Raw genomic sequence first — 24,238 nt, forward strand, 5'->3', positions numbered from 1 at the left:
TCTAACAATTTCTGTTTCCATCTCACTTGCCATTCCTGTTATCAAAGGAGACTAGAAGGTTATAGCTAGCTGAGTTGCTGTTGATAAGAATTAGATATTTTGTTGTTAACAAAGAAGGAGGGAATGGATATTGGGCAGGCAACCAACAGATCTGCCCCACCTATTTTGAAGAATATAATATTAGGAAAATCAATTTTTCATCACATCAGAAGCTATTATATAGGATGTAGCATTTAAAAGATCTCCAAACCACAGTCTACAATGTGTCTGATTAATTAAAGCAGTAAATCTCTATGGTAGTGTTCCACTTTGGATTTCTCAGCAGGACTCAGGAACAGCTGTTAGGTTTTATATATTTTAAGTGAGCTGAAGATGAGTTCTTAAAACAACAGGGGGAAAAAGACAACTTTTTGGGGAAAGGGAGAATCAAAACAAGCACAGGGCAATTCAGTGGATATTTATGGGGCTAGTAGGAGCAGAGTATACTATAGTAGACAGTATGAGCCAGGAATGACCTGATAGAAACACTAAAAAAGAAGTTGTCTAGTATTTCAATGGAATAAAATAGACTGATGCACCACACAAAATAATTATAGACGCATATCGTAGCAATGATTTGTACCAGTTCCAAATATACAAGACCTGTGCTGGAGAGAAGGACAAGCACATTGATTGGGTTAAAGTTTTAAGGATTAGATATTGTCTCAGTTCCTTTGGGCTGCTGTAACACAACACAGACTGAGTGACTTATAAACTCAGAAAAATTTTTTTCTCAGTTCCAATAGCTGGAAGTCCAAGATCATGATACCAGTGTGGTCAAGTTCTGCTGAAGGCCCTCGTCTGGGTTGCAGACTGCTAACTTCCTGCTGTGTCCTCACATGGCTGCAGGTGGCTAGGGAGCTCTGTGGGTTCTCTTTCTTAAGGGCACTAATCCCACTCGTGAAGGCCTTGCCTTCATGATCTCACCTCCCAGAGGCCCACACGTCTTAAAATAATCACATTGGGCATTAGTAGCATTTGTAGCATCAACATATGAATTTTGGGAAGGGGCCACAGATGTTCATATCGCAGCAGATAGAATTACCTCTGCCAGTTTTCCACCTGTACAATGAAAAGAGAATGCCAAGATGGAGAGAACCTTGTTATCTGAAAAACTCATAGGCAAGAGCATACAGTGACCTGCAGCATTTACAAGTGTAGACCACGGTATACATAAGTGTATTAAGATGGAAGTGTTCCCACTCAAAGGACCAGATTTTTTAGTTCTGTAGTCTCATTCATACCCACAGTTCACATGGTGCCATTTAGCACATATTTATTGATGTCTCATTTACAATACACTTTAAGGAGGAAATTCATTCACAAGTTGCCACTTAGATGAGAACGTCTAGATTTTGGCTTCTTATAACTATGAATTTCAAATCTGGGGAAAGCCCTGCCTTGTATTTTTATTCCTTTTCCTTTCATAATTACTTATCAGTAACCAAACCCAGCCTGTTGACATTGCTCCTACTGAGAAAAAACAGGAAGCTACAGGGACTCCCTCTGAGAAAAAGACCAGGCTGCGCCCTCTGTCACCTCACCCCTTCAGTCTGGGTTCTCCTCGGAGCCGCAGTCACAGACAGCTCTATTTCCATGTGGTTTTGGCAGTAAGCACAGAGTACACATGAGACCGGCTAGTGCAGCAAGGTGTGTGAGCCTGGCCTTTGAGCTCACGAGTCGTCTTTTTGAAACTTGTGATAGTGTACTTTGGGGCACTCTTGGTGGAGAATAGTTGATGCTCCAGTCCAGCAGTGGACCACGGACTATTCTCTCTGTTACATAGCAGTGGGAATGCCTTTGGTATGAAATAACTACTTTATTTTGAACATATTGTGCAATGACTTAGCCTTTCCCACACATTACTAGTTCCTTTTGAAGCTGTCATGCTCAGTTTAGGTTCTCCGGTAGGAACTGTGAAAGAAAACGAAAATCTCAGAAGTTGTATTCCCTTTTGATCTGCTTCATGCTGATGCAGCTGTGTCGTATTTTGGCCTTTGGTCCCTCACTCTGCACCCCATTTTCCCTCTGCTTTCAGGTGAAGGTCTCCCACAGGTGTATTACTTTGGACCGTGTGGGAAGTACAACGCCATGGTGCTGGAGCTTCTTGGCCCTAGCTTGGAGGACTTGTTTGACCTCTGTGACCGGACCTTTACTTTGAAGACTGTGTTAATGATAGCCATTCAGTTGGTAAGTTGGCGTTGCTCTTCTGCGTAGGGATGGGGAGGGGCAGGTCTCCTAACCGCATCCTTGTGTGTCTGTTGGCATTTACCAGCTCTGGTGACACCTTGTGAATGCACATTTCCTGGCTTGGTGGCATTGTAGACAGCTGGCTGGGGCAAAAAGGGTTAACCCAAGAAGTCACACTGTATTTGCCGTTTGCTCTATTTTAAGAGTTTGCACCTTGGAGCAATACTCTGCCCTTAACTGAAGCGCAGGTGGTATATAGGGAGAAAGAGGGTGATTCGGCGACAGTTGCTCAAATGCAGGTAACTTCTTGGTGGTTGTATTTATAGGTTTTAAACACATGACTGTAAAGTTTTGTCACATCCTCCCTCTTTCCTTACCATCGCATCCAAGAAGAGATGGAAAATATAACCCACTGCCCTAGAATCAGATTTCAGAGTTGACCAAGAACCTGCCTTAGGTCTCTGGCCTCTAGTTCTCACAGAGACCAACACAGCTAAGGCTGTGTCTCTCAGCACCTACCAAATCCCACACCAATACCAGTTTAAGGAACAGTTAAGACAGTTGCTTTGAGAAGATTGTCAGCCCCTCTGCACAAGGATGTAGATGCATCTCTGTGAGTCTGAAATGGTGATGGTCTCACCCACTTTAAAGACTTGGAAATGAAAAAAAAAAAAGACTTGGAAATGTTAGAAAACTGATCTTGACTTTAGAAAAAAGTTCAAATGCTCAAGCTCCCTTTCTATACTAAGCAGAAATGATTTAAAGGTAGAAATGAACTTAATGAAATTTGAAAACATGTTTTATTTGGGACTGTGCTTTCTCATAAAAACTATGCTCCTACCTCCGCCGTTAGTTAGCTCTGTGATATTAGTTCAGTCAGCCTCTCTGGGCCTCCCTTTCCTTATTTCTGCAACAAAGAGACAGCGTATAGGAAGGTGTGGGCAGGAAGTGAAGGAGGCAGCAGCATCTGTCCTCAGAGGCCACCACCACATTGTTTCCTGCCTGGGAGTGATTCTTGCCTCTCAAATGCTTTCCTTCTGCAGTAACATAAAAACATTAGTTCTGTTCACCATTTGCAAGTTGTCACGTGAAGTAAAACCGTATACTATCACTTTAGCTGAACCATACTATTCTTCTCTCTTTTATCTTCATATTTGTCATGTATGTATTAGTATCAGAAAATACGTTCTGATTTACAGGAGTAAAGTGACTCTGGGTGGTGAAGAAATAAGTTTTATTTTAATTTCAGTAATTACAACTTTGAGCTGATAAAAGGAAACGTTTTGGAGTATTTTTGTAATAAGCTTCTTCAGAGTAGTATTTGTATCACTGTCATTCTCTCTTTTAGCTTTCCCGAATGGAGTATGTCCACTCAAAGAATCTCATCTACCGAGATGTCAAGCCAGAGAACTTCCTGATCGGTCGACAAGGCAATAAGAAAGAGCATGTTATACACATTATAGACTTTGGACTGGCCAAGGAATACATTGACCCTGAAACCAAAAAACATATACCTTATAGGGAACACAAAAGTTTAACTGGAACAGCAAGATACATGTCTATCAACACGCATCTTGGCAAAGGTGTGTTTATTTTCAGCTCCAAGAAAGAGGCAGGTTGTTAAAACACCTTTTTATTCCCAAAACACTTTTGTACCCACTGTGCATTACAACTTGTGATTCTTATTGCTTCACAGGGTAAGTGATGTTTATACTTGAGAAATTAAGATGGTAAGTCAGTGACTTTCTCAGTATCCTGTTGACAGCTTAAGGATTTTTAATTCTTTGTTTCCTAGTGCTATTTTTTCAGCAGTGTGGATACTTTAATGACTGAATTAAGGTGATAGCATCTTGGTAAGTTTAGAGATGAGTTTGATAGCTACATACACATGGCACCCTATATAACCTGAAAAGGCCATCAGGCTGATCTTTGGAGAAGGGTACTTCATTAAAACATGGACCAGGCTTCTGTTCTCTGTGCATAGTTCCATGACTCATTTTTCCAGGAAAAGTCTATGTCTTATATTCATTGAAAATACATTTGCTTTTCCATGAGTCTTGAGTTTTTTTTTACTCATGATAGACAATTTGGACAAATATTGCTAAAAGCTCTAGTCAAGACAGAAGGCCTTCCATGTTAGAGAGACTAGTCCAGAGAAGCCTAAGGAACAGTGGGAAGGCTTAGTTGGTAGGACTCTGGGCCCTCAGCAGCTTCTCAAGGAAAGCTTCCCTTTTTGTCTGTTTTATTTTTGGGCTTTCATGGAAGATTCTATGTGAAGAAAAGGTACTAAGGTGATTGAAAAGATATGTTTGAAAATCACCACTCTAGAGAGTAGACATATAAACAGAGTATTAGACTCCTAGATATAGCTCATTATATAAGGTGTTTAAATATTAATGAACTATTTACACAATAAGTATTTTAAAGACTAATGTAAGCACCTACAAAGTTGCTTCATTGAGTACACTACTCAGAGATTCAGGTGAGGATTCTAGTGAAGAATAAAAATGACATTACCAAGTAGTGTGATATAACCTAAGTTGAAATGAATGCTGTCAGGATTTTTTTGCTGGATATTCTCACATAACTAAATATAATAGTTTAAAATTAGACTGGAAGGTTCTCTGCCACTTTTTATTGGTGACACTTTGGACAAGTATCAAACTTGTCCAAAACTTGTCCCTGAAACTGACCTGTAAAAATAGAGTAATATTTCACAAGGATGTGTTGCAGGTTGAATGAGTGATAACATGTAACACGGTTCTGTTGCAGAGTGCTCAGAATTCCCTTCTTCCTTTCTTTTCACAAAGAGAGAGACTGTGGTACATAGTAAAGTCATGATCGTTTGGTTTCACTGACAGTCTGGAAGTTGTTCTGATGTCTGCTTCCTGGGCTCAGCATTTGTGTTCTGATTTTTTTATTCTTATCAGGAAAAGCAAGAACAGATAAGAAATATGTATTTCGTGTTGTTTGTTTAAGGTACAATGTAATAGTTAAGAAAAGGGGATGTAAATTCAGGCTCTTTAAAATAAACTTGTATGGGCCAATAACCTTCCTCTTTCACCATCAGTTATCTCATCTGCCTTGAATGTTTATGTTAATAGTACCTTATAGCATAGGGTTCTGTGAGATAATGCATATAAACTGTTTAGGATATTGCTTAATAATACTAAAGACTGTATAATGGTAGTTACCATTTATTCAACAAAATATGTTTTAAGCATCTACTGTCATCAGACTGGGTTCCTTTATCTCTCGGTGTAGCTGTTTCTGCTGGAATTTTTGAATTTAGCTCCACATGTGGACTTCCTGAGTTCCAGGGTTTTTTTTCAGGTCAGATCCAGCCTGTCACCATATTTGTCTGTAATGTCCCCATTATAGAGAATACATATAGGTGGTTGTCACATGCCCTTTAAACTCTCTGGCCATGGTCTCAAACTCAGAGAGGTTTCTGTAGGAACTGTAATCCTATTGGTTTTCAAATGTGTAGCTTCTTTTATGTTGTAATGGAAAAAAGAAGTGTATCTTTTCCAATTGAACTGAAGAGAATTGCCTGTTAATTTTGCGATGGCACAAACAAGGGAAGCACTAAACCTGACATTACTGCATTAGATTACTCACCTTCCCACTGATTAAACCTGCCCATTTTATATTCCTTAATATTTGAAGTTAGGGTGAGGACACTGGGTCACCTGGCTCCTTTCTTTCAACGAAATATATTTGACCTAAAATCAAGCTTGCAATGCAGGTAAACCAAGCACATCTTTCTGACTGGTTGAAAGGAACCCTTTATCAGTTCAGTTCAGTTCAGTCACTCAGTCGTGTCCAACTCTTTGCGACCCATGGACTGCAGCACGCCAGGCCTCCCTGTCCATTGCCAACTCCCAGAGTTTACCCAAACTCATGTCCATGGAGTCGGTGATGCCATCCAACCATCTCATCCTCTGTCATCCCCTTCTCCTCCCGCCTTCAATCTTTCCCAGCATCAGGGTCTTTTTAAATGAGTCAGCTCTTTGCATCAGTGGGCCAAAGTATTGGAGTTTCAGCTTCAGCATCAGTCCTTCCCGTGAGTATTCAGGACTGATTTCCTTTAGGATGGACTGGTTGGATCTCCTTGCAGTCCAAGGGACTCTCAAGATCTTCTCCCACACCACAGTTCAAAAGCATCAATTCTTTGGCACTCAGCTTTCTTTATAGACCAACTCTCACATCCATACATGACTACTGGAAAAACCATAGCTTTGACTAGACAGACCTTTGTTGGCAAAGTAATATCTCTGCTTTTTAATATGCAGTCTAGGTTGGTGCTAACTTTTCTTCCAAGGAGCAAGCGTCTTTTAATTTCATGGCTGCAGTCACCATCTGCAGTAATTTTGGAGCCCCCCCAAAAATAAAGTCTCTCACTGTTTCCACTGTTTCTCCATCTATTTGCTATAAAGTGGTGGGACCAGATACCATGATCTTAGTTTTCAGAATATTGAGTTTTAAGCCAACTTTTTCACTCATCAAGAGGCTCTTCAGTTCTTGGTTGCTTTCTGCCACAAGGGTGGTGTCATCTGCATATCTGAAGTTATTGATATTTCTCCCGGCAATCTTGACTCCAGCTGTCCTTCATCTAGGCTCGCGTTTCACGTGATGTACTCTGTGTATAAGTTAAATAAGCAGGCTGACAGTATAAAGCCTTGACACATTCCTTTCCTGATTTGGAACCAGTCTGTTGTTCCATGTCCAGTTCTGACTGTTGCTTCCTGACCTGCATACAGATTTCTCAGGAGGCAGGTCAGGCGGTCTGGTATTCCCATCTCTTTCAGAATTTTCCACAGTTTGTTGTGGTCCACACAGTCAAAGGCTTTGGCATAGTCAATAAAGCAGAAATAGATGTTTTTCTGGAACTCTGGTGCTTTTTCGATGATCCAGCATATGTTGGCAATTTGATCTCTGGTTCCTCTGCCTTTTCTAAATCCAGCTTGAACATCTGGAAGTTCATGGTTCACGTACTGTTGAAGCCTGGCTGGAAGAATTTTGAGCATTATTTTACTAGCGTGTGAGATGAGTACATTTGTGCAGTAGTTTGAGCATTCTTTGGCATTGCCTTTCTTTGGGATTGGAATGAACACTGACCTTTTCCAGTCCTGTGGCCACTGCTGAGTTTTCCAAATTTGCTGGCGTATTGAGTGCAGCACTTTCACAGCATCATCTTTTAGGATTTGAAATAGCTCAACTGGAATTCCATCACCTCTACTAGCTGTGTTCGCAGTGATGTTTCCTAAGGCCCACTTGAATTCACATTCCAGGATGTCTGGCTCTCTGTGAGTGATCACACTATCGTGGTTATCTGGGTCATGAAGATCCTTTTTGTACAGTTCTTCTGTGTATTCTTGCCACCTCTTCTTAATATCTTCTGCTTCTGTTAGGTCCATACCATGTCTGTCCTATATCGAGCCCATCTTTGCATGAAATGTTCCCTTGGTATCTCTGATTTTCTTGAAGAGATCTCTAGCCTTTCCTATTCTATTGTTTTCCTCTATTTCTTTGCACTGATCACTGAGGAAGGCTTTCTTATCTCTCCTTGCTATTCTTTGGAACTCTGCATTCAAATGGGTATATCTTTCCTTTTCTCCTTTGCCCTTCGCTTCTCTTCTATTCACAGCTATTTGTAAGGCCTCCTCAGACAACCATTTGGATGGTCTTGCTCCCTGTCTCCTGTACAATGTCACGAACCTCATTCCATAGTTCTTCTGGCACTCTATCAGATCTAATCCCTTAAATCTATTTCTCACTTCCACTGTATAATTGTCAGGGATTTCATTTAGGTCATACCTGAATGGTCTAGTGGTTTTCCCTACCTTCTTCAGTTTAAGTCTGGATTTGGCAATAAAGAGTTCATGGTCTGTGCCACAGTCAGCTCCCAGTCTTGTTTTCACTGACTGTACAGAGCTTCTCCATCTTTGGCTGCAAAGAATATAAGCAATCTGATTTTGGTATTGGCCTCTCTGGTGATGCCCATGTGTAGAGTCTTCTCTTATGTTGTTGGAAGAGGGTATTTGCTATGACTAGTGCATTCTCTTGGCAAAACTCTATTAGCCGGTGCCCTGCTTCATTCTGTACTCCACAGCCAGATTTGCCTATTACTCCAGGTATTTCCTGACTTCCTACTTTTGCATTCCAGTCCCCTATAATAAAAAGGACATCTTTTTTGGGTGTTAGTTCTAGAAGGTCTTGTAGGTCTTCATAGAACTGTTCAACTTTGGCTTCTTCAGCATTACCTGTCGGGGCATAGACTTGGATTACTGTGATATTGAATGGTTTGCCTTGGAAACGAACAGAGATCATTCTGTCATTTTTGAGATTGCATCCAGGTACTACATTTCAGACTCTCTTGTTGCTATGATGGCTACTCCCTTTCTTCTAAGAGATTCTTGCCCACAGTAGTAGATATAATGGTCATCTGAGTTAAATTCACCCAATCCAGTCTGTTTTAGTTCTCTGATTTCTAAAATGTTAATGTTCACTCTTGCCATCTCTTGTTTGACTACTTCCAATTTGCCTTGATTGATGGACCTAACATTCCAAGTTCCTATGCAACATTGGTCTTTACAACATCGGACTTTACTTCCATCACCAGTCACATCCACAGCCGGGTGTTGTTTTTGCTTTGGCTCCGTCCTTTCATTCTTTCTGGAGTTATTTCTCCACTGATCTCTGGTATCATATTGGGCACCTACCGACCTGGGGAGTTCATGTTTCAGTGTCCTATCTTTTTGCCTTTTCATACTTTTCATGGGGTTCTCAAGGCAAGAATACTGAAGTGGTTTGCCATTCCCGTCTCCAGTGGACCATGTTTTGTCAGACCTCTGCACCATGACCCGTCCGTCTTGGGTGGCCCTTTATGATATGGATGAATATAATGTGGATGAAGCCTTTATGATGTGGATGAATTTGTGTCCTCCAGATCCCACTGGTATTGAAACCTTTCTTCTTTGAAAATAAAAATAACCTTCATGAAAAAACAAGGGCATCAGGAAATACTGAATTGAACAAATGTGGAGTATTCAAAGAAATATGGAAATAAAGCCTGGCTCCGTTTTTCATTCTCATTTTTTAAAAGATGTTTATGATTTAAACTGGGGCTTCCCAGATGGCTCAGTCATAAAAGAATCCACCTGCCAATGTAGGAACCATGGGTTTGATATCTAGGTTGGGAAGATTCCCTGAAGGAGGAAATGGCAACCCACTCCAGTATTCTTGCCTGGGAAATCCCGTGGACAGAGAAGACTGGTGAGTTACAGTCCACGAGGTGGCAAAGAGTCAGATGCAACTAAGCACAAGCATGATGGTTTAAATTATCATAGATTATCTTTGAATTTTAGAGGTGGAAAATGACTGTTCATAGTATCTAAATCAATCATTTCATTTTCAGATGAGGAAATTGAGGCCCAAAAGGTGACTTGGCCATGCTTGATTTTGCATACATTAATAAACTAATGGAAAGGAATAGGCCAAGACCTAGATAACCTGACTTAGGAACCATTATTTTTCTTACCATCCCATATCCCACAGCTTTTTTGTGTGTGATTTTCAATATTTGAAGTTATTTTATTACTCATTCTGGTGAGTTTAAATGTGTTTAGTATATTTTAGGGGGGTTAATTTTTTTTTTTTAATCTCATTTTATAATGGATTTTGCTGTGAAGAAAAGTTGGGCTTGTTTCTGTTGTACAGTTACTCAAAATGTGGGCAGTTTCGCCCTCTAGTGCCCAACCAGCTAAAATACAACCATTTGTCCCTGGATTTTTTTTTTTTTTATTAAAGGGGCCTCCTTACAGGAAGTAGATGTAAAAATAGAGGACATGAGTAGGTTTGATACAGTGTGAGAACCTGCAGGGTGTGGTTTCTCTGTCTGCCCTGCTTGTGGGAGGCCCCGATTCACCCTGCCTGTTCTTTCTCTTTTTGTGTATCTTTAGGTTCTGTTAACAGAATCTGTTAACAACATCTGTAGCCAGAAGCTTCTGGTGGCCTTGCTGTTTGTCTTCATTCTTTCAAGGATTATTTCGATTGCTGTGTATCAGCTCAACTTTATCTCTCTTGTCAGGGTGCTGCCCCTTCCCATTAAGTGACCTAACTTGCGAAAACCTCCTCCTTCTTCATCTACACTGTAGAGTACTATTCACTCTTTTCCATGCAAATTTCCTATGATAGAGGCGGCAGTGAAAGTATTGTGCTTTTGTATTTTGAGTTACCTGAGAAGCTTTTCCTGCCTCCCTGATTCTGTTGGGTTTTACTTTCTACATAAAGAAGACAAAAGTCAAGTTGAAGGTAGTCTCTTATTTTTATATCTCTCATTTCTTTTGATAAAGCCCCGGACTTGATTCTGAAAAATAAACACATAAAATGTCAGAGATGAACTATAATTGGCAAATTAAAAGTGGAAGAATGTGCTACTTCTGTTGCCTGACAGCCAAAGATGTATAGGATGTTTTCCGAGATGTAGTTACAGTTTTTAAATTAACTATTCTGCAGTTCTTTATCATCCTTATCTTCCCAATTTAAAGAAAAGAAAGCAAAATCCAGCAACTTGTTTTACATTCTAAGCTCACTGAATGCAAGGATACTGGTTTATGTGCCTATAAAGGGCACCTTAGTAACACATCTTTCTTAAGGCGGCTGTGGTACAAATGGAATGGAGCTAAGGATTATGTCAAAAGAATAAAAAGCACTAGGCATGTATACTGGGCTTCTCTGGTGGCTCAGATAGTAGAGAATCTGCCTGCAATGTGAGAGACCTGGGTTTGATCCCTGGGTTGGGAAGATCCCCTGGAGAAGGGAATGGTGACTCACTTCAGTATTCTTGCCTGGGAAGTCCCATGGACAGAGGAGCCTGGTGAGCTACATTTCGTGGGGTTGCAAAAAATCAGACATGACTGAGCAAGTAACATACACACACACACACACACACACACACACACACACACACAAGGAAATCCCATGGACAGAGGAACCTGGCAAGCTACAGTCCATGGGGTCGCAAAGAATAGGACATGACTGAGCGACTAACACACACACACACGTATGCTAGGCATTCTGCAGCTTGTGTCTTTGCAGGCCTAGCCAGAAGGACTGTTTTAACAGCCTCAGCTACTCCATCTGCTGCTCACTTTTCACAATGGTAACCAAAGAGCAATTGTAGCCCATGCACTAGAAATAACATTTGTTATTTCTTACTTTCAGGAAGTATCTTACTTTCAGGAAGGTGACAGCATCGAGTGAGTAGTACTCACTGTTCAGTGATTTGGACCGGGTTTTAGTTTAGACTTGCTCTTTTCACTTGGTATTTACTTGCCAGTAACAGATCTAAGCAAAGGAAGTACACGCTGTTTTTGGTTTTGATCTAAAATACCACCCCTGATTTAGTTATACAGAGGATTAGTAAGCAGAGCCTTTCCAGAGCAGACAGGTTTTTGAAGGGATTACTTGGGTTTGCACCCGTTTCTGATTTAATAACTGCAAACATAATGTGTGATCTGTCTTCCCTTTTAGAGCAGAGCCGGCGCGATGATTTGGAAGCCCTGGGCCATATGTTCATGTATTTCCTTCGAGGCAGCCTTCCCTGGCAAGGACTCAAGGTATCCTTGGAAGTGCTTAGTGGAGGGCTTTGCTGAAATACTTAGCTGATAATGAAAGGGGTGGCTGACTTGATGCTATAAGAAGCACAGAGGGGACAATCGGCTCCAGAGATGCAAGGCAGGAACTACATTAGTCTGTAATGTAAATACTCACCTGGGCTTGGGAAGCTCTGTTTTCCCCACATTTGTCTTCTTTCCCTTCTGAAGCCTTCTTCCTTGTGTTTGTAATTTCTTCCCTCATCCCCTCCCAGCCTTGCCAGTGCTGCTTTTCTCTCTGTGTTGATATTCCTTCTTCACTACCACTGTGTAGCAGGAATAGTGCTCCCAGTGCGTTAGGGAATTTATGGAACAGATTGCTGACAGCAGCTTCTACACATTTTACACAAGGCCAGCAGGGTTAGGTGTACCCGTAACAGGAACTGGGAAATACGTGTTTGTCTTGTATAGGCCAAGAACCCACCTGAACTAAACAAAACTCCAGGTTTAATATTGCTGTTCAAGTGTTCTATTGAATAAATGCCTATGCGTACAATGGCCGTTCCTTGTGAAATGAGTAGTTTAAATACCCTTCCTTAGGTAGGTGTCAGTACAGTGCATTTGTGTCAGGGTTAGCTATTAATTATAGTTACAACCATGGTAATGATTACCCTGTGCCTCTAGCTGCCTGGACTAGGAAATGGTGAGCTTCTTACCCATTCTAAGACCCATTAGATAGCTAAATGCAAGACTTGTTTGAGTTGTAATCTACTTCAGTACGTTAGTATAGAAAGAAACTTTATCAGTAGCTTTGGGTACCATACAGTCCCTCCCTCTCTCCCAGAGGCCTGAAGGATTCATTTTGCTGTGGTTTCTTGGACATTTGTGCTGAAAAGTGAGGCTTTTATTCCCTCCTTTGGGAGGCTTTTCTTTCTTTTCCCTTTAAATTCCTCTCCTAACGTCTCTTCCATGGTCTTCTCCTAGTTGCATACCTTCTCATTGATATTGATAGTTGTCAAATAGAGTTTCACATCCTATCTGCTCATCATACAGCCAAGCAATGCATTCTTGTATTATTAATTGCTTGAAATTTTCTCATGACCCATGAATCATTTTAGGGTAGTTGTAGATTTAAAATGTCCCCAGCATAACTTCAAAACATAATTGCTTAAAGCTGGGTCAGCAGGCTAGGTAGACCCTCATGCAGATCCCTTGAGACCACATTATTGGTCCACGCTCCACAAGCCCTCTGTCTGCAGTCTTAAGCAAGCCAGACTTGGCTACTTTGAGCCACTGACATATAGCAAACCTGTCTGTTAGCCACGCCTGTATTATAGCTAACGTTTTCTGCTTGCCCCCATTTGGATTAGCAATATTTTTTTTTTTATTTAATTGAAGGTGATCACTCTACAGAATTTTCTGGCTTTCTGTCATACATCAACAGGAATCAGCCATAAGTACACTCATATGGATTAGCAATATTTTTAATTTTATCTAGAGCTGATCAAAGAATGAGAAGGTTGAATCGCATTTGAACCCTAGTGCCCATGGGACATTACTAAGCTGTTACAGTTTTGAATTTATTTTTTTACCCTAGTCCCTCATGCCATTACATTTGACGGTGTTTATCTGAGACTACTAAATATATTTGCCAGTAAAGCTTTCCAGAACAGCAGATGTTCTGTGCATGTCTGAATGTATCATCTCTAGTACATTTCTTATTTGTCAGTATCAGAAAAAAATTGAGATGATCTAATAAACCCTGACAGTTTGAGTGAAACAGTCATAATGTCCCCAGACATATTGGACCTCCCATACTTAGCACCTCTTTCCAAGTAACTTTTTCTCTTTATTCTCTCCAGGCTGATACCTTAAAAGAAAGATATCAAAAAATTGGTGACACCAAAAGGAATACTCCCATTGAAGTTCTCTGTGAAAACTTCCCAGGTAGGATGCCAACAGGACCCTCCAGCCGGTGCCACTGGAGCCTTGAACAAGGTGGAAACCATGCCTGTCTTAGTATCTCTAGATAAGGGTCCTCTCCAAAAAAATTTACATTTCCTCTTATTGTTATTTAAATCAAGATAGATTTTTATCACTTTGATTTGATCCATGAAACAAAAAACACATCAGTGGCAGATATAGTCTGTGCAGGTACTCCTTGCCTGGTCCAGAGCTTCTCCCCACGGGAAGCATTCAGCTAACGAGCATGGCCTTTAACCTCTTTCCTAACAGAGGAGATGGCAACCTACCTGCGATATGTCAGGCGATTAGACTTCTTTGAAAAACCTGACTATGAGTATTTACGGACGCTCTTCACAGACCTCTTTGAAAGGAAAGGCTACACCTTTGACTACGCGTATGATTGGGTTGGGAGGCCTATTGTAAGTATCTTCTTTCTCCCCTGCTCCCCTCAGACCAGCACTGTCTCACCCCTTGCCAGACTTTCTGCCTGCATCTGTGGGGAAAAAGCAGTCCTTTGTAGACTTTCCATTTACCAGCCTTTTCAGGGAGATGCCATAGATTGCTCTCACTAGAGCAGTGAAGGAGTTACTCCTGCTGTGTTTTTAAGATTATGACCGCTATGACCTAAGATACCAGAATTTAAGTCAGGTTTTTAAAAATTCTTTATTTATTTTTGGCTGTGCTGGGTCTTCTTGCTGTGCACAGGCTTTCTCTAGTTGTGGAGAGCGGGAGCTACTCTCCGTTGCAATGCACGGGCGTCTTATTGCAGTGACTCCTCTTGTTGTGGAGCACGAGCCTCAGGGCACACGGGCTCAAAGTTGTGCTGCAAGGACTTAGTTGCCCCACCGTATGCGGGATCTTAGTTCCCAGACTAGGGATTGAGCCCGTGTCCCCTGAATTGACAAGCAGATTCTTAAGCACCAGACAAGTCCCAAGTCAGTTTTTAAGAAGAAATTTAGTTTGAATGATCCAGGAGCTGGTACTCCATAAACTGTTAAGGTACCTGACTTCTGTTGGACTGGAGCCCAATGCCTGAGGAAACTTCTGAATTTGCTCTTATAGTCTACGGTCCAAGGACTTGAGGGAATGCTAACAGTTGTCATTGTGGGATGTTCTTATTCTTTTCGAAGACGGGCTCCTCTCCAATGAACTGTTGAGGACCAAACTGTCTCCCTTTTGTAGATAAGCAAACTGAGAAGGCAAGGTTTGAAACTGGCCTTCGTGTAATGATAATAGTAATAATAATGACTACTCTTCTGTTAGAGTGATGCTGTCCTTTGCAGAGTATTTGGACCTATTCTCCCCAATTGACTTTTTGTTGCATTTTTCCAGCCCACTCCAGTAGGGTCAGTTCATGTAGATTCTGGTGCATCTGCCATAACTCGAGAAAGCCACACACACAGGGATCGACCATCACAACAGCCTCTACGAAATCAGGTATGTCTTGGGCCTTTATTATTTCAGAAATCCCACTTCTTCATGACTAATATTAGAACCCAAATTCATTAGCTTCTCTGCTTAAGTGTATGTACTAAAATGAAAGACAGAGGGCTTTGTTACTCACAGTTGTGGTGCAGCACTCTAGCATCCCTCAGGGTTGTGTAAGGCCACTGAGATGTGGCCAGATGTCTTACCTGAAGCATCCACACTAGAGAAGCTGGACCTGTCAGGATCTGTTGGCTGAAAGGGACAGTTTGCCACAGTTCCAAAGACACTGGATGGATAGGCAGGTAACCCATCTTGGGTCTCACCTGTAGTCCAGTGTGGAGCTCTCACCCCAGCTGGTTTTTCCTTGGTGATTAAGAAGGGTGGGTAATTTGGACTTCCAGCTGATGTAGGTATGAACTGGCACCTCTACCCCACCTCTGACCTTGTGTCCAGGTTAATTTTATAGCCTGCCAGGATTTGGGCCTGTAGTAAAGACACAACTTTGCTTTAGACCATTCCAGAGAAGGCAGCGTCATCTGTCCTTCAGTGTTCATGGTTTGGGAAATTAGTGGTTAAATGAGAGGTTTCTCTTAACCTAAAGACAGAGGAGGCAAACCACCAAAAAAAAAAAAAAATCAAATTTGACAGCATTAAAGAAAGGGATGACTGATTGGGAAGTAAATATGATAAATCCTTATGACATATATATTGTTAAGAGAAAAATCAGTACCTCAGTAAATAAAGAAGCACTGAATAATAAACAGATACACACACATAATCATTATCACCTATCAAATTAGCTTGTTTACCTTTATCCCTGACTTCACTGTTTTATATTTACAGACATTTTTACAATAAAATGCAAAAGTCACTTCTCTCACAGATGTACCTGTGAAAGTATGGAGGTTAAAAATAGTGTGTAGACTCCAGGTGCCCCCTCCAAAACAAAACAAAAACAAAAAAAGTACTATATTGAGGTATATACACATGCACATACATACATATATACAGTGGATACGTACACAGATACAGATAGGCTCACCACTAAGTACATACTTTTGGCAAAATGTGTGGCGTTTTGGGGTAAGAAAAAACATAGAAAGGAAAGAATTCTACGTATTGGTGGATTAAGGAGAGAGTAGGTTGGCAAAAAAGATGAGATTTAGCGAACTGTGCCTACCAGTTGGGTCTAGAGTTACAGACTTTAATCATGGTACTTGGCTAGTGGTTCTGTTTGACTAACTTGTGATCTGACAGCAGAGTACTGTTGACTTCTGCAGTTCTCCCCTACTGCTCTTTTTGAAAATATTGAACTTTCCTGGTGATCCACTGGTTGAGACTCTGAGCTCCCAATGCAGGGGGCACAGGTTCAGTCCCTGCTCAGGGAACTAGGATCCCACATGTTGCCCAGTATAGCCAAAAAAGCTTTTTTTTTTAAAACAATAATAATAAAAATTAAAGCGTGTAGAGTGCACAGTTCAACTGACATTCTTACACGTTGCTCTTGACTTTGCAAATTGTTACAAATTCCCTAGAAAGTAATTTGATAAAGTTATAAACCTCTCTGAAAGAATAATTTTACTTCTTAGACTCAATTATAATAAAACGATTCAAGATAAACTGCCACAATGCCATTTCTAGCAGAGTTTTAGAAATGATCCACATATCCAATTATAAGAGAATGGTTACAGATCTGCTCAAATCTTTTATCAAATAAACTGGGTTGTAATAAGATGAATTATAATGTATTTATTCAGTGGAATATTGTCTAGCCACTTAAAAAAATATTTAGGAAAACTTGTAGCAACCTGAAAAGGTTTTATGGTTGTATAGTAAAGAAATCACAGTACAAAATTAGAAATACCTCATGATTCCCTTTAGGGGAAAAGAAAATGAGGAAGTCAGTTGGAGGCTGCTGCTGTTGCTAAGTTGCTTCAGTCGTGTCCGACTCTGTGTGACCCCATAGATGGCAGCCCACCAGGCTCCTCCGTCCCTGGGATTCTCCAGGCAAGAATACTGGAGTGGGCTGCCATTTCCTTCTCCAATGCATGGATGCATGCTGAGTCTAGTCGTGTCCAACTCTGTGCGACCCTATGGACAGAAGCCCACAAGGCTCCTCTGTCCACAGGATTCTCTAGGCAAGAATACTGGAGTGGGTTGCCAGTTCCTTCTCCACAATTGGAGGAGATAATACCAAAATATTAAGAGGCTTATGGTTGGAAGTCATAGTACCGTGGGTAATATTTTTCCAAACTATACTATAATGAAATTATGTTACCTTATAATGAAAAATACATTTAAATGGTAAAGGTATGAAAGAAATTTAAAAATGTTAAATAGTCAGTGAAGGCATAACATATCTGCCTGCTTGTGTTTTTAGAATATTTGAAAACTAAAATATGTATTTCTTTTAGTTCCCCTTGTCATTTCTGCTTCAGTGAATTCATAATTAACGCTGCTCTTTTAAATGAATTTTAAAGGTATAGGTAAAAGAGATGGTTGAAAACCTACATTGCCAGGATGGAATATGAGGTCATACCTCGTGTCTGAGTAAAAAGTACAGTGAATTTCAGTGTACTTTTAAGTGAAAGGTCATTAAACCAGAATATGTAATTCAGAGATGTCATGTACGATGCAGGAACCTTCCTTTTGTAGAGTTGAGTCTTGAATGCTCGCGTGATTTTTTTTTTTTTTTTCTTTTAGGGTTTTTCATATCCATGGCTGCTAAGAAATGTCCCACATCAGTGCACGTTTTGTACGTCCTTTCCAGCAGAATTCTGAATTCTTGCTGGGTAGGATTCCCTCTGCACTGTGCACTGTGGGTAAATGGATTCCTAGTGTCTGTTCAGCCTTTACACTGTGTCTTAGTGTGTGGTCTCATTGCTTTTGTTCCATCTTTTGGGCTGTTTCCTTATGCCTTTTTTCTTTTTTTTTTAAGACTAATTCTTTTCAAGTTTTGAAATCACCAAAAGAAGAAAGTAAAATCTCTCCTTGAGAGAGATTGAAGGTATTTACTTTAGGTACAGCTAAGCTTTTTAAAGCAATTTTAACTTAGTAATCTAACAGAAGACTTTCTATGAAAAAGTATGTCCTGGAGATACCAAAATATGTAGGGAGTCCTTGTCCTAGTGGAACTGACAAGCAGATAAGCCAAGTAGCCAGATGTCTTGTAACACAAGGCAAAATGAATGATTTATCTCCAGGGATTGGAAGAAGGAGACTTTTCGTCTGGTCTGAGCATGACAAAGAATTTGATGAAAGAAGCTGCACTTGAAAGGCTCTTGAAAGAAAGAACTGGGTGGAAATGAAAGAGGCATTCCAAGCAAAAAGGAAATATGAGCAACAATGAATTATCTGGTTCCATTTTGCTAAAATATATTCTGTGAATAAAGGAGACAAGGCTAGGAAAATAGATTGGAGCCTTTGGATAAATGTCCTGAAATATGGGACTGCTGAAGAGTTAGTATTTAATTTCAGTAGAGAATAGGTACTAGAGGGTTTCAAACTGAAGAGTGATTAGAGCAAAACTTTGCTTTAGAAACCTTTGACTTGTAAGGTGATAATAACCTAGCAGCCAGTATGGAGACCAGTGAAGACAGTAAATTCCCTTGAGAGGTAACGGTGGACTGTAGTGGTGAAAAGTGAAATACAATTGAAAAATAACGCAGGGAAATAATCTGTCAGAATTAGGAGCTCACATGTTGGGCAGGGTTGAGGGAGAAGGGTGAGTCAGAGCTGGTGCTGTGCTTTCCAGCTGAAGGTGGATGGCAGGCAGAGAGGACGGCTCTCAGAAGAAAACCTGAGTGATCTTTGGAGATGACTTTGATGGTAATGCCTGAAGAGCCTGCTTATTCTGAATAAATCTGCCCATCAATTGTGTGGTAGGGGAGTGAGCCTGGGATTAGCAGTCTTTGTTTAGTTATCTACTTTGAGTAGAAGAAGAAGGATGATAAGCTCAGAACTTGCTTTTAGCTTATCCCGAGACTTAGGCTATAGGACATTTAAGATTTGGGGGGCCTCAGCTTCCACAAATGGTGAGTCTTGTAAGGACAAAGATTTTTGTTGTTTTGTTCACTACTATATCCCTAACACCTGAAAGAATGTCTGGAACAGTAGGCAGTCAAGAAATAATTATTTGAATGATAAATGAAATTTAATCTGTCAGATGAGAAGTTTAGATGAAATCATATGTTTGTTTAAAATATAGATTTTTATTTACCCTTCCAAGAAAAAGAAATTTTAAACTTTTTTTTCTTCTTTTTTCTGTTTCCACCAGGAGTCATTCTGCCTTGTTTGGCAGTCAGAGTAGGGCTAGATTGTGTGCTCAAGGGGAAAGGTTTAAAGAAACACGTCACCGACTTCCATCTTCCATAGTGATCTAATGGTTAAGAATTCACCTGCCAATGTAGGGAACACAGTTTTGATCCCTGGTCTGGGAAGATTCCACATGCCGTGGAGCAGCTAAGCCCAGGCGCCCCAATTCCTGAAGCCTGTATACCTGGAGCCCTCGTTCCACAATAAGAGAAGCAACCATAGTGAGAAGCCCACACACCGTGACAAAGCGTAGCCCCTCCTGCTACCACAGAGAGGTATCCCCCTGTCTGCCACAACTAGAGAAAGCCCAGGCGCAGCAACGAAGACCCAGCCGTAAATAAACAAATAAATGTTTCTGAAAAACCAAAAAGGCACAACAGGCTTTTGCTGCAAACCAAGTTCAGGATAATGTATTAGTTCTCCTCCATCACATTGGGAATTTTTTAGAGAAATTTTGCTTTGCTGGTCTATAATGTAGTTATATTGAATTGAATTGAATACTGTTTGGTTCCTAGATGCAGTAATAGATCCTAACCATGATGGCCAAAGAACTGCATTTAAACTCATCTGAATTGGATCTGTATTTTAAAACTATCTTAATACTAGATGCTTAAGAACAATTTCTTTGAACGTTAACTTATCCAGCTAGAGAATTGTAATTAAATCATGAGTTTGGGTAGAATAAATATTTCTAAAAGCTAAATCCATTCAAAAGGGTCCCAACGGGTTAGTCATTTCTGTAACTTTACCCTGGGTATTTGTCCTTCGTCAGTTCTAAAGTCAGTCAGTCTTGCCATGACTCAGGTTCCTCTTAAAGAACTCAGTATTACCATTCATTAGGAAGACAGTGAAAACTTTTAATAGTTCTGCCTGTTTCTACCTGACAAAGCTTCCCTTGGATTGGCTGATGAAATTCAATCAGGAAGTAAGTCCTGCCGGTACCCAGACAGCTTCTCCTAACGTGCAGTGTGTGGTACTGTTGAAGGTTTTATGCAGTGTGTTTGTTCGACGTGCTAAATATAGCATATTGCGTTGACTGGCATGTGCGTGCAGCAGCACACATCCTTTCAGAGCTTTTAGCTTGTGACTGTCCTTACATAGGTAGATGCTACACAAATATATACTTCCGTGGTTCAGCAGTTTTGATAGTTTCCTTTTCCTCCCATAGATCCCTTTTATTTGGTAGATTTTCTGTAGGCATTTGAAGAAGGACTCCTTGGGCTAAAAGGTTAGGAAGAACAGATCTGTTGCAGAAGAACTATACAAAAAAGATCTTCATGACCCAGATAATCATGATGGTGTGATCACCCACCTAGAGCCAGACATCCTGGAATGCAAAGTCAAGTGGGCCTTAGGAAACATCACTACGAACAAAGCTAGTGGAGGTGATGGAATTCCAGTTGAGCTATTTCAGATCCTGAAAGATGATGTTGTGAAAGTGCTGCACTCAATGTGCCAGCAAATTTGGAAAACTCAGCAGTGGCCACAGGACTAGAAAAGGTCAGTTTTCATTCCAATCCCAAAGAAAGGCAATGCCAAGGAATGTTCAAACTACAGCATAATTGCATTCATCTCACGCGCTAGCAAAGTAATGCTCAAAATTCTCCAAGCCAGGCTTCAGCAATACGTAGACCGTGAACTTCCAGATGTTCAAGCTGGATTTTCTAGAAAAAGCAGAGGAGCCAGAGATCAAATTCCCAGCATCCATTGGATCATCAAAAAAGCAAGAGGGTTCCAGAAAAACATCTACTTCTGCTTTATTGACTGTGGATCACAACAAACTGTGGAAAATTCTTAAAGAGATGGGATTACCAGACCACCTGACCTGCCTCCTGAGAACTCTGTATGCAGGTCACAAAGTAACAGTTAGAACCGTACAAGGAACAACAGACTGGTTCCAGATTGGGACAGGAGTACATCAAGGCTGTATATTGTCACCCTGCTTATTTAACTTATACGCAGAGTACATCGTGCGAATGCCGGGCTGGATGAAGCACATGCTGAGGTCAATATTGCCAAGAGAAATATCAGTAACCTCAGATATGCAGATGATACCACCCTTATGGCAGAAAGTGAAGAAGAACTAAAGAGCCTCTTGATAAAAGTCAAAGAGGAGAGTGAAAAAGTTGGTTTAAAACTCAACATTCAGAAAACTAAGATCATGGCATCTGGTCCCATCACTTCCTGGCAAATATATGGAAAAACAATGGAAACGTTGAGAGACTATTTTGGGGGGCCCCAAAATCACTGCAGATGTGACTCCAGTCATGAAATTAAAAGACACTTGCTCCTTGGAAGGAAAGCTATGACCAACCTAGACAGCATATTCAAAAGCAGAGACATTACTTTGCCAACAAAGGTCTGTCTAGTCAAGGCTATGGTTTTTCCAGTGGTCATGTATTGATGTGAGAGTTGGTCTATAAAGAAAACTGAGCACTGAAGCATTGATGCCTTTGAACTGTGGTGTTAGAGAAGACTCTTGAGAGTCCCTTGGACTTCAAGGAAATCCAACCATTCTATCCTAAGGGAAATCAGTCCTGAATATTCATTGGAAGGACTAATGCTGAAGCTGAAACTCCAATACTTTGGGCACCTAATTCGAAGAGCTGACTCGTATCAGTCCATGGGGTTGCAAAGAGTCAGACACGACTGAGTGACTGAACTGAACTAAACTGAAGAGTCATGTTGACTGCCGAGAATTACTAAATTCTGCTAGACACAGTGTCCTACCCCTGATGATACTGAATGCTCAAATACTACTTACTCATTTTTATAGGAGCAGCATAAGTTTAAGGGAGAGAAAGTCATATCGAATTCTGAAGAAGATATGCCCCAATAAAAGTGTAATTTGGATTTGTTCTGTTTGTGACTGGACTCCAAGGCATTTGACTTAAGGAATATATAGCCTTAGAAAAATACACCATGGTTTAGTGCTGTGGTGCTTAATGAATGAAGCTTCTCATAAGCTTAGCTTTTCCAAAGGGGAGGTTAGGCTGGATTGCTAAGTAGGTGGTCAGAGATCTTCATAAAATGAATTCCTTTAAGTCCAGTAGCCTTAAAAAAAAAAAAGAAGCAGCTGTTAAATTCTCAGTTCCTTTCCTTTCACAGAGTACTGCCTGGTTTTCAGTGAGGTTCAGCGTTTCCTAGTTTAAGGGGCAGATGTGTTTGTGCAGAGATCTCTTGCCTGCTTCTGACCATGTGCGTTTTCCTGACTGGCTGCCTGTTGTCCAGCAGGAGCTCAGGTGTGGAGACTGTGCTCTTGCCCTGCCTGCTTCCATCACAGAGCTCAGTGCAGAATGAGCCATCCCTCCTCATTGCTGGGACCTAAACTCCAAGGGGGTATTGCAAGAAACAAGTGCACAACTGAAATAGTCTTTTTCTCAGCTTCTCCCCTTCAGTGACATGGTCTGTGTGCTCACCTCTGATCGCTCTTTTTCTCTTTTAATAGGGTCATACTGGAGTAGTTATCTATTTATTTGCAGCTGTGCCGGGTCGTTGTTGCTGCTCTAGTTGCAGCATGTAGGCTTCTCCCTGTGGAGGCTTCTCTCGTTGCACAGAGCCTGCAGGCTTAGTTGCGGCCCAGGGCCTGGTTGCCCCTCGGCGTGTGGGATCTTAGTTCTCAGACCAGGGATCAAACCCATGTCCCTTGCATTGGCAGGCGGATTCTTTTTGTTTTTGTTGTTTTTAATGTTACTTATTTATGTTTATACTTCATTTAACTTTGTTTTTGGTTGTGGTGGGTCTTCATCGTCTGTAGTTGCAGTGCGTGGACTTCTCATTGCGGTGGATTGCCTTGCTGTGGAGCACAGGCTCTCTAGGCACACAGGCTTCAGTCGTTGTAGTGCTTGAGCTCCGTGGTTGTGGCTCACAGGCCAAGAGTGTGCAGGCTTCAGTAGCTGTAACTCGCAGACTCCAGAGCCTGGGCTCAGGAGTGTGGCACACAGGCTTAGTTACTCTGCAGCATGTGGAATCTTCCCAGGCCAGGGATCAAACCTTTGTCCCCTGCACTGGCAGGTGGGTTCTTAACCACTGGATCACCAGGGAAGTCCAGCAGGTAGGTTCTTAATCTTCCTTAGACCACCAAGGAAGTCCCTCACCTCCACTCTTAATTCTCTATTACATACTAAGTTTTCTTCTGTCTGTATGTGTTGTTCAGGACTGTGTATGTCAGTATACACCCTGTGTTCTGAGGCATCTCCTTGTAGGAGGGTGACTCTGCAGTAATCCTACCTAGATAAATCATCATTCCATATAGAAGGTATATTATGCCATTTTGAGCAAGAATAAAACAAGATGTGAGTAGAGAATTTCAAACCTTTAAGGATAGTTTTTGTGATTTTTTTTTTCCCCAGAACTTCACAGAATCGATATGGCTGTCTCTATGGGCCTATATAGTATTGGGCTTGGAAATAATCCCCTCCAGATTGTTATCAGTAATGTTCTGATATCTCTGATATTTGATCAAGTTTGTAGAAATCAGGAACTCACTATTGGTACAGCTGACAGGTTGCCTGTAAAAATCCCTGTCTGGCATAGGAAAATTGGTTCTGTTTCATGAGCTTTATAATATAGTATATTTAACATGCTGCATTAAAATATTGAAAGTGTGGTAAAACAGAATGTAATCTAGTGTATTCATTACTAACCTTTTGGTACTATTTAATCTCTATTTTTGTTAATTACAGTTGAAGACTGTGATTATA

At 40.9% G+C, this 24,238-nt stretch overlaps 1 protein-coding gene across 1 annotated transcript in view; it reads left to right on the top strand.

Annotated features, from left to right (window-relative positions):
* Positions 1-24,238, top strand: part of CSNK1G1 (casein kinase 1 gamma 1) — a 155,116-nt gene that overhangs the window by 105,232 nt on the left and 25,646 nt on the right. Inside the window, 6 exon segments of the mRNA XM_019968690.2 lie at positions 2,078-2,229; positions 3,578-3,812; positions 11,767-11,852; positions 13,691-13,775; positions 14,064-14,212; positions 15,126-15,230. Coding sequence (XP_019824249.2) covers positions 2,078-2,229; positions 3,578-3,812; positions 11,767-11,852; positions 13,691-13,775; positions 14,064-14,212; positions 15,126-15,230 — 812 coding nt within the window.

This window comes from Bos indicus, chromosome 10 (genome assembly GCF_029378745.1).
Source record: "Bos indicus isolate NIAB-ARS_2022 breed Sahiwal x Tharparkar chromosome 10, NIAB-ARS_B.indTharparkar_mat_pri_1.0, whole genome shotgun sequence".
NCBI classification, from domain to species: domain Eukaryota; kingdom Metazoa; phylum Chordata; class Mammalia; order Artiodactyla; family Bovidae; genus Bos; species Bos indicus.